We start from the raw sequence: 16,109 nt of genomic DNA on the forward strand, positions 1-16,109 counted from the left end.
TGTCTCTGTGTGTGATACACTAGGGGCTTTCACTGCCATAGACTCCTTGCTTGCCAATGCTTCTCTATACCACTTAGCAGTTACTTTACTTAAGTTGTTTGACAGTTATTTTGTATTACCGTATGATTTGGTTTTAGTTTTGTTTTACATTCTTATTTGTTTGATGTGTGATACAGTGCATAGTTGTACAGCACTCTGGGTATTCTGTGGAACTTTTCAATGTGCGTACATACTATCTGACTTATGTATAATGTATGTTAATGATGTTTTGACTGTTCTTTTTGACTGATTTCTTGCTCTTGTTCTCACAGGTCAAGTACAAAGAAGGTGGAAAGAAGGAGATATCTTCCAACCTGTACTCTCAACTACCTGAGACTGCAGAGACGCAGTTTGCCAAGCAGCAATCAGACCTTCACAGTGAGGTACAGTAGTAGACCACCCCATTCTTCATCTTTTTACTAATATTATATAGGCGTCCCTCAGAAGCATCGTTTGTAACACTGCTGTAAGTATTTATGTTGACCTATGAGGTGTTCAACATAATACAAGCTTTTGTTTTTTTCTTCACACCAATCCCATGGCATTGTAATTTTCAGTATGAAGTATTTATGTTTACATGTGAAGCATTAATCATACCTAAGTGAAGTGATATGTTTACCTTCAGTGTTAAACATAATTCCCTACACAAATACAATGTTATGGGTATTTAATAATATGACATTGATGTTAACTGATGAGGTCAAGTCATCACGTTCTGCTACATACTTTTGCTGATGTTAAATTAATATTATGGAGGATTTACTTTGTGTCATCCATCATTGTCTATTTCTCCCATGTTTCCTAAATGGAGAGCTGTCTCTACCATTGCTGTTCTGAAACATGTTCCCATCATTCTATTGTTGTTGTTGAGTACAAAATGTGTGTGAGAGTCTTCTGCCAGTTCCAGAACCAACGCCAAAGCCAAAAATGATTGCTGCCAGTCTTGCACTCATTTTTTTGGCGTGCTCTTGGTTTTGCACTCCCTCCCAGGTTAAGTACAAAAGGGAGACCCAGTCAGAACTGGCTAATTGCCTGTATGCCCAGATGCCCCTGACCAGTGAGATCCAATTTGCTAAAGAACAGTCAGAGGCACTAAGCGAGGTGGGGACCACCACCATTGAATGCTAACCGCTAACTGTACTGCGTGACTTACTAACCAGCTTGCCCTAAAACTTTACCCTGGCAAGCTATACAGCCAGTAGTTGGGTAACAAAGGGGGTTTTATGATGTTTAGTAGTCAGAGTAGCTTACTTGGGTAGGTTCAGCAGTTTAAGTTTGTTTCATTAAGTTGTGAAACAGAGGCAGGGACCAACATCTGAATTTAGATGGAAAACCTGTTTGAATACTTGAGCTATCCTTTAGGGATTAGATTTGATTCAAACATTTTAAAGAGCATAATTATAGCTGAGGAAGTGTTGTGTTCCGTGCTACCCCCCCCCCTCTCTCTCTTTCTCCCTCTTTCTCTCTCTTTCCCTTCCTATCTCCCTCCCCCTCTGTTTTCCTTCTCTTCCTCTCCCTCTCTCTCTCTGTTTCCCTCTCTCATCCCCATCAGTCACACCCTGGGCTCTGTGAATAGCATCCTTATCTGTTGTCCTTGGCATGTGTCCCACAGAGCACCTCTCCAGTCAGACGTGTAGGCCCACCCAATTTAGAGCCTCTCACTCTGCCCCTCCACTAAGGCTTTATTTAGCACCGACCGAGACCGCTTTACCTGCTCGTTAAATAGCAAGAAAGGAACCATGAATCAGATGAAAGGCTCACTATAGTGATACGATTACAAGGCGTGACACTGAACCAAGTGCAGTTTTTCCCCCACCCATTTTCTTATCATTATTTTGGTTTGCACCAATTCTCTAAACTGGTTGATGTGGGCTGACAGTGTTTCTGTGTGTTTGCTAACCACCTTGTTTTTTTGGTGTTTTCTATCTTGAGAGACAGTTTAACTTGTGAAACATGAACACTTACCTAATCATTGTTAACTGTTTTATGTGCACATTTTTACATAATATACTGTATGTTACAATAAATCCATTCATCTATTCTATTCTATTCTATTCTATTCTATTCTATTCTATTCTATTCTATTCTGTTCTACTCTATTCTATTCTATTCTATTCTATTCTATTCTATTCTATTCTATTCTATCCGAGTATGTATTAAGTGTGTATGGTGACTAAAATTGCTTCTATTCTGTCTAAAATATGTCTATTTCTACAATAGAGCAAATATAAAGAGGCTGGGAAGAAAGAGGCGTCCACCTCTCTGTACTCCGTGCTGCCTGAGACACTTGAGACACAGCACGCCAAAGAGGCCTCTGAACTTCAGAGCGAGGTACCTAACACACACACACACACACACACACACACACACACACACACACACACACACACACACACACACACACACACACACACACACACACACATCCAAACTGTTCCATCACTTCATTCTCCATGCTGATCTCCTGTCCTTTGTCTCTTCTTCTACCCGTTAGAACAAGTACAAGGAGAGTGGCAAGCGCATCCTCTCCACCAGCCTCTACTCTCAGCTGCCCCAGACCATCAACACCTGCCATGCTGCCATGGTGACAGATCTGCAGAGCGAGGCAAGACACTTCTAGAACATTCGCTCATTAGATTTCAGATAAGACTTAAGTCATACAGTATATGTTATTAGCTATCAGGTAGACTTTGCAAATGGCCGTGAGTCGGGACCTAAGTTGACCTGTAGATTGTTTAGGGTGAAGGACCCATTTGGATTGTCCTTCTATCTTCTTTCACTATTTGAACTGGATCCCATTTGAAGATGTGGTCAAGAAAAGATAGAGAGATGATTTTTTGTTTTTAGTTAGTCACATGGTTTTGTTTCATGTATTTGCAATGAAACGGCTGGACGCATCTCAAAGTCTAAAGAAGGCCCATTATTGGGATAGAACTTTGCACATTAATCTTAAATCACAAGGGGGGTAAAGTAATTTTTTGTGCTTTGATTCCTTTTGTTGTCTTCAACCATTATGGCCGGCTCCTCTACTGCCATGACTGTTTCATTTGCTTACTGCAATTTCACTGCATGTCCTACTTAACTGCGTCTCTATGCATTTGACAAATCTTTGGATACATGTATCCTCTCTGTAGAATTAGTCTATTCATGTCACAAATAAACATCCTGGTATCCTCTCTGTAGAATAAGTACAAAGAGGAAGGAAAGAAGACTCTCAACAACTGCCTCTACTCCCAGCTCCCGGAGACGACGGAAATGCAGTTTGCCAAATCCGTTTCTGAGATTCAGAGCGAGGTGAGTCACTCCTCAAACACACATCACATCCGCCAAACGTCCCGCAATTTCGTTACGCAGTAATCATCACTTCACAATTGCCTCTCATGGCTTTAAGCGGCAAGGCTTCACCTCCAAACTGTAGGGTCACCCGTCTAGCCAGCTGCTGAACTATAAGAGCAGTGCTTTACCTTTGCATGTATCAGGTTTTTTTCTATCTTTCTTTTTCCTCGTCTGAATCGCTCACTCATTCGCTGTCTCGTTCTTTCTCTGTCCTTTTGTCGTCAGTCAGTCAGGCAGGCAAAGCCCCATTCTGTGCTGAAGTGAAAGTAAGAGGCTTACATAAACACCAGCTAGCTAGCTGTTCTTTCTGTGCTTTCAGAGATTGATCTGCCGAAGGGCCATAATAATTAGACTGTCTCCCTCACTTCCTGTTCCTCGCTGGGGGAGGAATTTCCACATAAAGAGCCCCCAACCTACTAAATCCCACTCACCACCACCACCACCTACGTCCTTTTCTCTTTCTTTTTTCCTTACCACCAGCTCCTCCTTTCTTTTATCTTTTTTTTCTTCTTTTCACACCTCTGCAGACCAAGTACAAAGAGGCCGGGAAGAAAGAGATTGGTAGCTCGCTCTACTCACAGCTTCCAGAGACAATGGAGACTCAGCATGCCAAGGAGGTCTGCCAGATCCTCAGCCAGGTAGGTGGAGATACACCTCCTCACTGCATTACCCACGATGCCCTTCTCCATCATTATCTATTTTATGACCAGAGCCATACAGAGAACAGAGTTACGCGATTGGAGGACCAGGAATTAAATTGCAGCCCCGCCTTTCAGCGAGATAAGGGAGTGCCTAAAGCAGCTCTCTTCCCATAGACTCAACATAGAACTACCACATTAACAGCCAAAAATAAGGACTAACGAACTATACTGCGGGGTAATCACCACAAATATGTAAACTATCAACTGTCTCGGTGGTGATAATCACAAAACTTTTAGCACCTGTGATGTTTATCTGAAGTTATTACTACGAACAGCAAGTCTTGTCATATTCCCTGCATTGCATCGCATTGCATTTGCTGTGTGCTACGCCCACTACTAGGAACTAACATTCGCAACGCTGAGCAGTACTGAGAAGCTAAAACAGCTAATTTTGCTAATGAGGAAGTCGGCCCTAGGACACAGCGGAGATCGCCTGACTCTGTTCTCTGTATGGCTCTGTTTATGACCATTCAATGGCATCTAGATCCACCTTGTACCACCTTGAGTTCATGTTTTTTTCTCATGGAGTTTGTTCTCCTCTTGTAAATTTGCAACTTTATGATGTCACAAGAATCTCAGAATATTTTGCATAAATATGTGACTTTAGTGAATTGGTCACTTTTTTTCACTGAATGCCATCCGCCCTTTCTGAATTTTTGTATACTTCACCCTAACATTGCATCGTAACTTTGTGACATTAGCTTATGGTCAAACTCAAGATGTTCCCGATGAGAAGGCTGCGGACTAAACCAGTTTATCCATCATGACCACTTAATGGGCAATTATGGACAAAAAAATCCCTCAAGGATTTAGACAGAGACGTTCGCACACTTCCCATTAAACCCTCTGTCACCCGTCTCTTAATGAGCAATTATGCATCTCTGTGGTGAAAATCATGGTGGCCTAGGGGCTCTTTCTTTGCAAATGTGCTACAGCTGGACAGGATGATCCACTGTGTGCGTTGGATCAGATGCCTGTTTGCACAGACTACAAAAACACACAGTAGGACGCTCAGAGTAAGAGATTAGATAGAGTGGCGCAGACCACACAGACGGATTGTGTTTGAAGAGCATACTGACTATGGAGAGGCTATGCACCCCATACAAAGTTACTGTATATACACTGACGTAAAGCCCACAGCCTGAATAGTGAGTACTTAGTTGAAGCCAAATGAACAGGGCTTTGAAACTGGCATATTATCAGGATATCATTTTAAGTTATCTGACTATCGGTAGTTTGCTTTTGAAACCTGTGAATAAATAAGCATAATTTCAGTATAGTCTCGGTTAATGCATTTTACGATCATGTGATCATTTGTAATAATGACATCAACTTTAAAGATCTATTGGACAGTGCGTTGTTGCTACTTCATACTGAGACCAATGCACACAATTCAAATATCTGCACATTTTATTTTGGTTTCACACTGTGTGTGTGTGTGTGTGTGTGTGTGTGTGTGTGTGTGTGTGTGTGTGTGTGTGTGTGTGTGTGTGTGTGTGTGTGTGTGTGTGTGTGTGTGTGTGTGTGTGTGTGTGTGTGGCACTATTTGTTTATGCATTTGGATTGCATTTCAGTTCCACTTTTCTTTGTTTTCCAGAATAAATACAAAGAAGGAAAGAAGGAAATCAACTCTTCCTTGTACTCTCAACTCCCGGACACCAATGAGATCCAGTTTGCGAAAGCAGTCTATGACCTCCAGAGCGAGGTATGTTCTGTCTCTACTAGTAACACTTGGGGAACAAAGAGAAATTGTAACATTTACAGGTAGAGTGTAATGTTTTCGCAGTTGATTTACAGAATTTATGTTTTCTATTCACATATGTCATCTTATTAATCAATATTCACTACTGCTATCACTTTTAAGTATTGATGTGGCTTGGAGTTCATACATGAATAGGTAGAGCTTCTTCATGTCAATCTGCCATTTTGCATTACCAGTCATAGAAATCTTAGGTTGCAAAATATACTCTGGTCAGGGCTGCACTCCCCAAAAACTCTTAAGTAGTACTTGCTGTAAGCCTAAGTAGTACTTAAGTATGAGGTGCAACAATTGGCAATATATAGCAATTAGTCTCACATCATCACTAAAAGTGTGCATACGAATGCTATTTTACCTCGCACATGCATTTTGCTCAGGCACTTAATTTGTGCAAGAAAAATATTTCATGCAGCCCTACAAAATTATTGTATGCATGCATTTTCAGTGAAGTGATGTATTGCTTTAGGGGTCCGTTATACTTAAGCACTACAAGGCTGAAGTACTACCAGTACTAGCACTACCACTACTAGTGCTAGACAGTACTAAAATTACACACCAGACCTTTAAAAGACACACATTCGCACATTCACTATACAGTAGCTCTAATTTATGTGTGCCTCCATATCTGTCGTCAGCCAACCCACATCCCATATCTTATAATGTGCAGAATCATGTCTCTTATTTGTGTGTCTTCTGACTCTGGGGGCTTCATTCTCTTGACGAAATGCATCATACGGTTTTAATGAAAATGTCCTACTTTTAAGAGTCTTACGCACACCATACTGAGACAAGTGCCTCTGTTCCTGAAATGAGAGAAAGTATAATGTAAAATGTGACACATTCTACAAACCACCATCCTAATTATTATTACCTTCGCCAGAAGGTTATGTTTTGCCCGCCGTTTATTTGTCAATATGTCTGTTTGTTTGTTTGTTTAGTTTGTTTGTACTTCGTATAACTCAGTCAGAACTGAGCCGATTTTTATGAAATTTAGTGGGATGATTGGTCATGACCCAAGGAACAATCGATTAGTTTTTGGGAGTGATTGGGTCAAAGATCAAAGGTCAAGGTCAAAATGTTTGTTTGTACTTTGTATAACTCAGACAGAACTGAGCCGATTTTTATGAAATTTAGTGAGATGATTGGTCATGACCCAAGGAACAATCGATTCGTTTTTGGGAGTGATTGGGTCAAAGGTCAAAGGTCAAGGTCACGAAAAGGTCAAAAACGTAAATTGAGCCGATTTTTATGAAATTTACTGGGATGATTGGTCATGACCCAAGGAACAATCGATTACTTTTTGGGAGTGATTGGGTCAAAGGTCAAGGTCACGAAAAGGTCAAAAACGTAAATTCAGCCGATTTTTATGACATTTAGTGGGATGATTGGTCATGACCAGGGCTCTAAATTAACACACGCCAACCCGCCAAACACGGGTGAAAATTAATTTTGGCCGGTAGAAAAAAATATCTACCCGCCCATTTGGCTAGTAGCGCCCGAGTAGCCTACAGTGTGAACGGTAAACGGCGGCTTGTATGACAACAATACGGCAAGATTTCCTACATTACCCATAAACACTCCCGTCATGACCCCACCCCACCGTGAGCTTTCCGAAGCAGCAGCCACTTCATGCTGCTGTTGCGCGCGCCAGGACAGAATGCATTTCAGAGCTCTTGTGCGCTCACACTACTGTATTTTGACAGGCAACTCTCCCCTGCTCCTGTCGCTTTCGGTCCACCACTTTTAACGCCACTATTAGGCCTACTGTTACTATTAGCATTCACTGACACCGACACACCTTGCTCTAGCAGGCTGCCTTTTTAATCTGCTCGGACCTGACCGAAGAGTTTCAAAAACAGGAGTGTTGTGGAACGAAATTGCGACAAGGGCCGAGGAGGAGAACGGGCTGTCAGAGTAGTGTGAGCGTAGCTGTCAGTTGTCGTCTGAAATGTTTTAAGTCCTGGCGCAACTAAGTTGGAAAGCCCACGCCATCGGAAAGAAGGGCAGACCTTATGCCCGTGCGAGTAGGCTACGTGCGCTACGTAGCCTACGCTATGGAAATAACAAAGGAAGCTAACTTTTCCGTGATATTATTTGCTTTTAGTTAAACATAGCGTAGGCCTCTTGTTATTTTGTTGCGCATGGTAGAGAAGAGCTCCTGGAGGAAATAATGGTGCCTATAGCGTCATATTGTAGGCCTAGGCCACATAAACAAACAGCACACACGACATCATATCCATTATTGCACAACGTGTGTGCGTGTGTGTGTGTGTTGACCTCTCCTCTCCTCCTGGCTGTGTGTTTGGTTTAAAGGTCTGTTGTGTGCGTGGCTTGTGTGATGTGATTCATTGTTTTCAGAGGTAAAAAATAAGAATAAGAAGTTAAAAAAGTATATATAATATGCTTATTATAGACCTAGTATGTAGGCCTATAGTGTTTATGTGTTGTGGACATTTGAATAAAATAACCATAATAATAATAATAATAATGTAAAAAAAACACAACTAGCCTAACGCATAGCCTATTTTGGCAAGATTAAAAAATGGCTAGTTGAAGTCCTGTTTGGCTGGTAAGAAAAAAGGTCTACTAGCCAAATTGGCTGGTGGTGGAAAAAGTTAATTTAGAGCCCTGGTCATGACCCAAGGAACAATCGATTACTTTTTGGGAGTGAATGGGTCAAAGGTCAAGGTCAAGGTCACGAAAAGGTCAAAAACGTAAATTGCGCCGATTTTCATCAAATCTACTGGGATGATTGGTCATGACCCAAGGAACAATCGATTACTTTTTAGGAGTGATTGGGTCAAAGCTCAAGGTCAAGGTCACGAAAAGGTCAAAAACGTTTTTCTTTGCCAAGCACTATATGCCAGAACAACGTGTGCATGCTGAATTGAATAAGAGGTCAAGACTGGCCCAAAAATGTAATATTACGATATTCCGGTCCGATTTAAATGAAACTAACACCAAAATTGGAGAATGTTATGCCCCACACTCTGAAGATGGCCAGAAAAAAATAAGTGGCGTAGGCGAAGGTTTGCGCTCTACCGAGTGCCCATTCTAGTATAATAATATAATAATGGTATACACTTAATAATATAATGGCATAATATAGCTGATAAACATGTACATGTCTACATCAGCCTTATTCTGCACCTTTTTTATGGCCTGCAGAATAAATACAAGCAGAAGGGCAAAGAGGAGGCCACCACCAGCCTGTTCCACCAGCTGCCGGAGACCCCAGAGATGCAGCACGCCAAGCAGGTGGCAGAGATCCAGAGCGAGGTACGGCAGGGCCTGACTGTGCGTGCGCGTGCGTCCGTGCGTGCGTACGTGTGTGTGTGTGTGTGTGTGTGTGTGTGTGTGTGTGTGTGTGCACATGTGTGTGTGTGTATGCGTGGGTGCGTGCATATGTGTGTGTGTTTGTTGCGTGCATGCGTCTTTGCCTGTTTGTGTGTGTGTGTGTGTGTGTGTGTGTGTGTGTGTGTGTGTGTGTGTGTGTGTGTGTGTGTGTGTGTGTGCGTGTGTGTGCGTGTGCGTGTGTCCAAGTTATAATGATAATGCACTATACTGTACATTTTACTAGAGGGCATGCAACCATAGATAATACATACTGTTGCAAAGTATATTTTTTTAATTTACTTCTGAGACTGCGTGTGTGCGTGTATGTGTGTATGTGCATGTGTCAAAGGGAAGTATAGTGATGTGTGAAATGTAACAAGGTAGAGCTGTACCATGTCTTTCATGCTGATGTGGTAAAACTGTATTTATGCTTTGTCAGCATTGGTTGCAGTAATTGCATGTCTACAAGGGGAATAATACTTATTGGTAAACTCTGATGTCTGTTTGCCGTTGGCAAACTCTCCTCAGCAGTGTGCATAGAGTGCAGTTGAGAATATATGAAATGTGAAAATATCCATCTGATGTGTGTTTGAGCAATGCAGATGAATCATGAAGTATCCATCTTGCATTGTGCTACACTCAGACCAGTATGTTTGATTTTTCACATCCACTCTCTCCCTCTCTCTGTCTCTCCCTGTATCTGTTGTTTTTTCCCCTTCCTATGTTTCTCTCTTCACACCGCTCTCTCTATTTGTCTTTCTCTGTTTCTCTGCCTCTCTGTCTCATATCTTGTCCCTCTGCTATCTCTTTCACGTTCTCTGTCTTTTTGTCTCTGCCTCCCACTCTTCCTCTCATTCTCTCCCTCTCGCTGTCAATCTTTTTCTATTCCCATCTTTTTCATTTTGCATGGACACCACTCTTGCTCTGTCCCTCTAATTCTCTCGTCTCGTGGTGGTCCCTTTCACTTTTGCTCCCTCCAGCAAAAGTACAAGCGCGACACCTTGAGCGAGATGCCAAACTGCCTGTACGCGCAGCTCCAAGAGACGTCCGAGACGCGCTTCGCCAAAGAGCTCGCCCAGAACGAGGTCCGCCCCCTGACCCGACCCCTGGCCCGTCCCACCCCACGGGGTGCCCCTCACCGTCACCACCTCACTAACAGTGTGCGATACCCCCACTAACTACCCACCAGACACCCACTAACCCGGAGGAGCCCCCTACGACCCACCAACATGCAGGTTTGGACAGCTTGTTAACACTGTCAGAATATGGGGGGTGGGGTATTTGACTTGTCATGTGACTTAGTCATTTTACTTAATTATAAAAAGATAACTATGTATTATAGAATATATTCATAACAATTAGTATTAAAGTATTATACATGTCCATGTAAAGTATTATACATGTCCATATTTACATGATATTGAGCACAAATATTTCCCTTATTTTCTGCAGGTATTTTATTATGAGAAAATATTTTTCAATTATCTGTTTAAAAAAAAGACTTTCAAATTAACCTCATTGAACTGTTGGGTTAGTCAGTCAAATAGAGGTCAAGCCCAAGTTCTCAGCTGAGCCGTTAGAGCCATCTGATTGTGGTCCGGTGTGTTTCAGCTCAAGTACAAGGAAGGGAAGAAGGACATGACCACCAGCCTGTACGCCGAGATGGCAGAGACTAGGGAGACACAGCACGCCAAGGAGCAATCCCAGCTCCAGAGTGAGGTACACACACACACACACACACACACACACACACACACACACACACACACACACACACACACACACACACACACACACACACACACACACACACGGTGGAAGTGGTGACATGACAGAATAGTAAATATGCATTACTTCACCTTTTTAGATGGCACTCATTGATTGTTTATTCTATTTACTCTCATTGATGGTGAATTGAAAGCCCAACTGGGAAACTTGGACTCCCATTGCCATTGTGACACAGCACTCCACACCGCACTCTGCACACAATGAAATTGCATTTACTCCTCACCCGTGCAAGGTGGTACTTCATAGCGTAAGGAGGATGGTATCATTGTGCATCCTACCACATTTTTAATCAATTATTTCCTTTCAGTGGTGTCATCTGTATCAGCAATTTCACTGCATGTCCTACTCTTTTGTTTTTGTATGACAATAAAATCTTTGTTTACATATTTGCTTGTCTTTGCAGAAAAGCTACCGGGAAAGTGGTAAAAAGGGAGCGGAAACATCCCTGTACGCACAGATGCCTCAGACTATTGAAACCGTGTTCGCCAAGGAGGTGAACAAGCTTCAGAGCGGTGTAAGTACCTTCATTTGAAACTTTCTTTTTGTAGGAGCTTATCCTGTTAAGACAAGGCATTATACATTTGCTGTTAACAAAATTGCAATGACCAAGTTGCAGTGCATTACTAAAGGCCCTGTGTTACGTCATAGTAGTGTAGTGCTATGTTAGTTATCTTTTCGACACACCCATAGAGACTTATAATGGGTAGTGTATCGAGTGTGTGCTTCTTTGGGTATGTCAAGTGAAGGATTGAAAAGTGTGTATGCCTACTGAAGACTATTCAATACAACTAAGATATTGAAACAGGGGACCTCATAGCACTTTGAGATAATCTCTGACATGATTTGACATTGTGAATATCGTCGCTGTCCAAAGAAAACCACTTATCTCCACTATTATTTTTAGTTTTTTATGTTCGTTCTTTATTTATTATAAAATATAAGACAGTACTACTGGTCAGTCTCCATGGGTATATGTGTATGATAAATAATTTAGTAGCCAACTTTAATTTTGCAATTTTTTTTTTTTTTTAATGTGGTTTTATAAATCAATACATAAAAAACAATGAGAAGTGGAGATAAGTGGTTTTCGTTGGACAGCGACGATATGACATTGCTTTGAAGTTTTTGTTTTGAAACCTTGTGCTATACGACCTTACCTGACGTAAATGTGACAATTGACGATAAAAGCAATGCTCCATTGGTATGCTGGAGCTTAAGCATTCCCTCATCTTCCCTGGCTGGGCGTGATTTTATTTTATTTGTAGTCCCAGATGCTCCAGGATACCAAAATCAGCATTGTTAAAGATGGGCAGGAGAGGAAAGGAGAGTGTGTGGGTGTGTGGGGGTGTGTGTGCGTGCGTGCGTGCGTGCGTGCGCGCGTGCGTGTGTGCGTGCGTGTGTGTGTTTGTGCGTGCGTGCGCGTGTGTGTGTGTGTGTTCGCGTGTGTGTGCGCGCATGTGCGTGCATGTGCGTGCATGGATGCTTGCGTACAGTATGTGTGGCATATGGCCAGGGATGCACGCATGCTTCCATACAGTATGAGCAGGGATGCAAACATATGCCTTACATGGTAACACGCACAAAGATCCAATGTGCCGTTTATACACACAGACACACAAAGACATGTGCATCTACACGCACACAAAAGTATGGGCATATTCATACTGTAGACATATACATACACACATACGACCACACCCCTGTGCTCCAAATTTGGTATGTAGAGGTGTTTGGCCATGCGTGAGAGTAGAGTGCTCTCTCTCTCTCTCTCTCTCTCTCTCTCTCTCTCTCTCTCTCTCTCTCACACACTCTCACACTCTCACACACACACACACACACACACACACACACACACACACACACACACACACACACACACACACACACACACACACACACACACACACACACACACACACACACACACACACACACACATTTAGGCATACCCCTATGGTCCAGATTGGGTTAGTGGAGGTGTGATACCATGCGTAAGAGGTGGAGCAAACACACACACACACTCTCTCTCTCTCTCACACACACACACACACACACACACACACACACACACACACACACACACACACACACACACACACACACACACACACACACACAGGCACACGCACAAATGGGGACACACCCCTGTGTTCCAGCAGATTGGGTGTATGGAGGTGTGAGGCCAGGCATGAGATTTGGAGCAGCTGTGGGCCTCGTGCCGCCCAGAGGGGATCAGCACACTGACCTACTGCCCCTCTTTCCCCGAGACAACACATACACACACACACATACAAAGACGTACACACACACATACACACACACACACACACACACACACACACACATACAAAGACGTACACACACACACACACACACACACACACACACACACACACACACATACACACAGACGTGTTTACACTATGTTCATAGTTACAGAGCAGTTTTACCTCTCGTAAATGCAAAATTCATCTTCTGTGTGTGTGTGTGTGAGTGTGTGTGTATGGGTGTGTATGAGTCAGTGTCAGGCTAGGCTAGGCTGAGCTTGTGGCTGTCTGCCAGTTCGTTTGCTGTATACACACACACACACACACACACACACACACACACACACACACACACACACACACACACACACACACACACACACACACACACACACACACACACACACACACACACACACAGACCTATTGATTGTCTGCATACTCTAACTGGCTGATGGCCGTGTCTGTCATTTGCTGTTTGTATCAGCATTGTACTATACCTCTGAAGTGTCAGTGTGCCCTTCTTGCAATTGGGTGTGTGTGTGTGTGTGTGTGTGTGTGTGTGTGTGTGTGTGTGTGTGTGTGTGTGTGTGTGTGTGTGTGTGTGTGTGTGTGTGTGTGTGTGTGTGTGTGTGTGTGTGTGTGTGCGCGCGCACGCTCATTTTTCCTTTGTGTCTCAGGATGAGCCATATCATTTTGTAGGACATCATTCCCTTCATTTCTGCGTGACTTGGCTTGCTGAATAATTTAACCCTTCCACTTGACTTGCTTTGTGCGTGTGCGTGTGTGGGGTGTGTGCGTGCTTGCGTGTGTGTGTGCACAAGAGAGAAACGAAAATAGAGAAAGAAAGAGTGAGTGTAAGTGTTTAAGTACATGGGAGGGAAATCCCCATCTCTGCTAAATTATTTTCATATCCAGTGCACACAAGGTTTTGGTAGTGTTCGAAGAGGTTCCACTGATATTGCTCAAAATCTGAAATGAAAAGGACATCCCTCCTATAGTTATTTGGCTTTCTTTCTTTTCTATTTGTGTTTCTCTTTTTTTCTCTCTCTCTCTTTCTCTTTCTCTTTCTCTTTCTCTTTCACAGAAACTGTACAAGGAGAAGTACGAGACGGAGAAAGGCAAGGCCAGCTACACCAACATGAAAACCCTTCCCGACGTGGAGCACGCCATGGACGTCAACAAGAAGCAGAGCGAAGTAATTGTTTGCAATAATTGCCCACAATGCAGTGGTGTGGGAAGGGTGGGCTTGTACATGCAGCGCATCCTCTGTGGCAATTACAGTACCACTCAATCGATATACTTTCTGGCCTGCGCTCTTGATTTGATTTATCAGGCCTTGGTGAACAAATTAGACCATTGACCGTAGCAAGCTGGACTTATTAAATCATACTTAAGCTTACTCAATCACACTTTTAATATCTCCTATAAATTAACAATCAGTCACTGAACATAACATGTTAACCACCAGTGTAGTGTGATATTGCTTTTCATACAAGTAGTTCAGTACAATGACCTTAATCATGGACAAATGATGCCCCCAGAGGAAGAGCCCAGTACTACATTGGCAATGAGCCCTAAAGCAGGTCGGTGAGTCGACTGTAGAGGAGGAGGACTGTCCCAGTATGCATGTGACAGTGTCCCAGTTAGAGTCCTGCTGATGTGTATCCACTGTGACATCACTCATGTAAACAATGCACCCTACAGACCCTCAGGCCTCTGAACCTCCTCAGGACATGGAGAGAGGGAGAGAGAGAGAGAGAGAGAGAGAGAGAGAGAGAGAGAGAGAGAGAGAGAGAGAGAGAGAGAGAGAGAGAGAGAGAGATGGAGAGAGAGCCGCATAGTGTATCAGTAGTATGGTGTGAGGAGATGAGGACAGAGAGAGAGAGGGAGAGAGAGAGAGAGAGAGAGAGAGACTGACAGAGGGAGAGAGAGAGAGAAACTGACAGAGGGAGAGAGAGAGAGAAACTGACTGAGAGAGAGATTGACATAGACATTGATGCCAGACCGAGAGATGGAAAGAGAAATTCTGAATTTATGGCCCCAAGACTGCGCTTCATGATGCTGTAGGCTGTTTGTGTACTGTAGTTACATGACCATTCTCCTGAGGCCCACCTCTGTCATGGCATTCATTTTACATCACCCACACACACATTATATTACATGACTGCACATTACCTAAGCACTGGGAGGGAGAGGGAGAGGGAGAGGGAGAGGGAGAGAGAGAGAGAGAGAGAGAGAGAGAGAGAGAGAGAGAGAGAGAGAGGGAGAGCGAGAGAGAGAGAGAGAGAGAAGAGAGGGAGAGAGAGAGAGAGAGAGAGAGAGAGAGAGAGAGAGAGAGAGAGAGAGAGAGAGAATTACCTACGCATTGTAGCTCTCCATCCAGTCACAAAGAAGATCTCATCTAGTTGGAGCCCCACTTATGAGGCAAGATAGGCGTGCAATACCTACATGTGTGGATCGTAGCCTCTTACTGCACATGAGGTCGCCGGCGGGCCTATTGTCTACTTGCTGAAAATACTCAACTGCATCATAACAACATTGCTTTGACAGTACAGAGAGCCTTAAGTAGCAGATTAAGACATCGCCATTACGATTTTGGTGACAGTAAGGATATAACACGCAGTAGGCTCTGCGCTAAGGGGGTAAAGACCAGTGGCTAATGGGGTCTTCACTTGGTGAAGGCACTAGAGTGGTGATGCGTTCAGGGGATTAGGTGTAATGGCTCAAAGCACACATTCCTTTCCCACACCCACACAATGAACATGTACGTATACACATACAGATGACTGGCAGTAGTGCCTTGTGATTGCAAAAGACATGGAATAATTGAGCTTGGGAGTGTTTCATTTGTAGTTAACTATGTAGTTTGTCGAAAAAAAC

General features: G+C 43.2%; 1 protein-coding gene across 5 annotated transcripts in view; it reads left to right on the top strand.

The window, feature by feature from the left end:
* LOC134455653 (nebulin-like) overlaps window positions 1-16,109 on the top strand; it is an 88,750-nt gene that overhangs the window by 46,996 nt on the left and 25,645 nt on the right. For all 5 annotated transcript variants that reach the window (XM_063206861.1, XM_063206859.1, XM_063206863.1 and 2 more), the window contains 12 exons: window positions 312-422; window positions 1,030-1,140; window positions 2,260-2,370; window positions 2,534-2,644; window positions 3,223-3,333; window positions 3,903-4,013; window positions 5,674-5,781; window positions 9,004-9,114; window positions 10,152-10,256; window positions 10,783-10,890; window positions 11,363-11,473; window positions 14,314-14,424. In XM_063206861.1, the coding sequence (XP_063062931.1) occupies window positions 312-422; window positions 1,030-1,140; window positions 2,260-2,370; window positions 2,534-2,644; window positions 3,223-3,333; window positions 3,903-4,013; window positions 5,674-5,781; window positions 9,004-9,114; window positions 10,152-10,256; window positions 10,783-10,890; window positions 11,363-11,473; window positions 14,314-14,424 (1,320 nt within the window). The remainder of the gene's footprint in view (window positions 1-311; window positions 423-1,029; window positions 1,141-2,259; window positions 2,371-2,533; window positions 2,645-3,222; window positions 3,334-3,902; window positions 4,014-5,673; window positions 5,782-9,003; window positions 9,115-10,151; window positions 10,257-10,782; window positions 10,891-11,362; window positions 11,474-14,313; window positions 14,425-16,109) is intronic.

The sequence above is a fragment of the Engraulis encrasicolus genome, chromosome 9 (genome assembly GCF_034702125.1).
Source record: "Engraulis encrasicolus isolate BLACKSEA-1 chromosome 9, IST_EnEncr_1.0, whole genome shotgun sequence".
In the NCBI taxonomy this organism is placed as follows: Eukaryota; Metazoa; Chordata; class Actinopteri; order Clupeiformes; family Engraulidae; genus Engraulis; species Engraulis encrasicolus.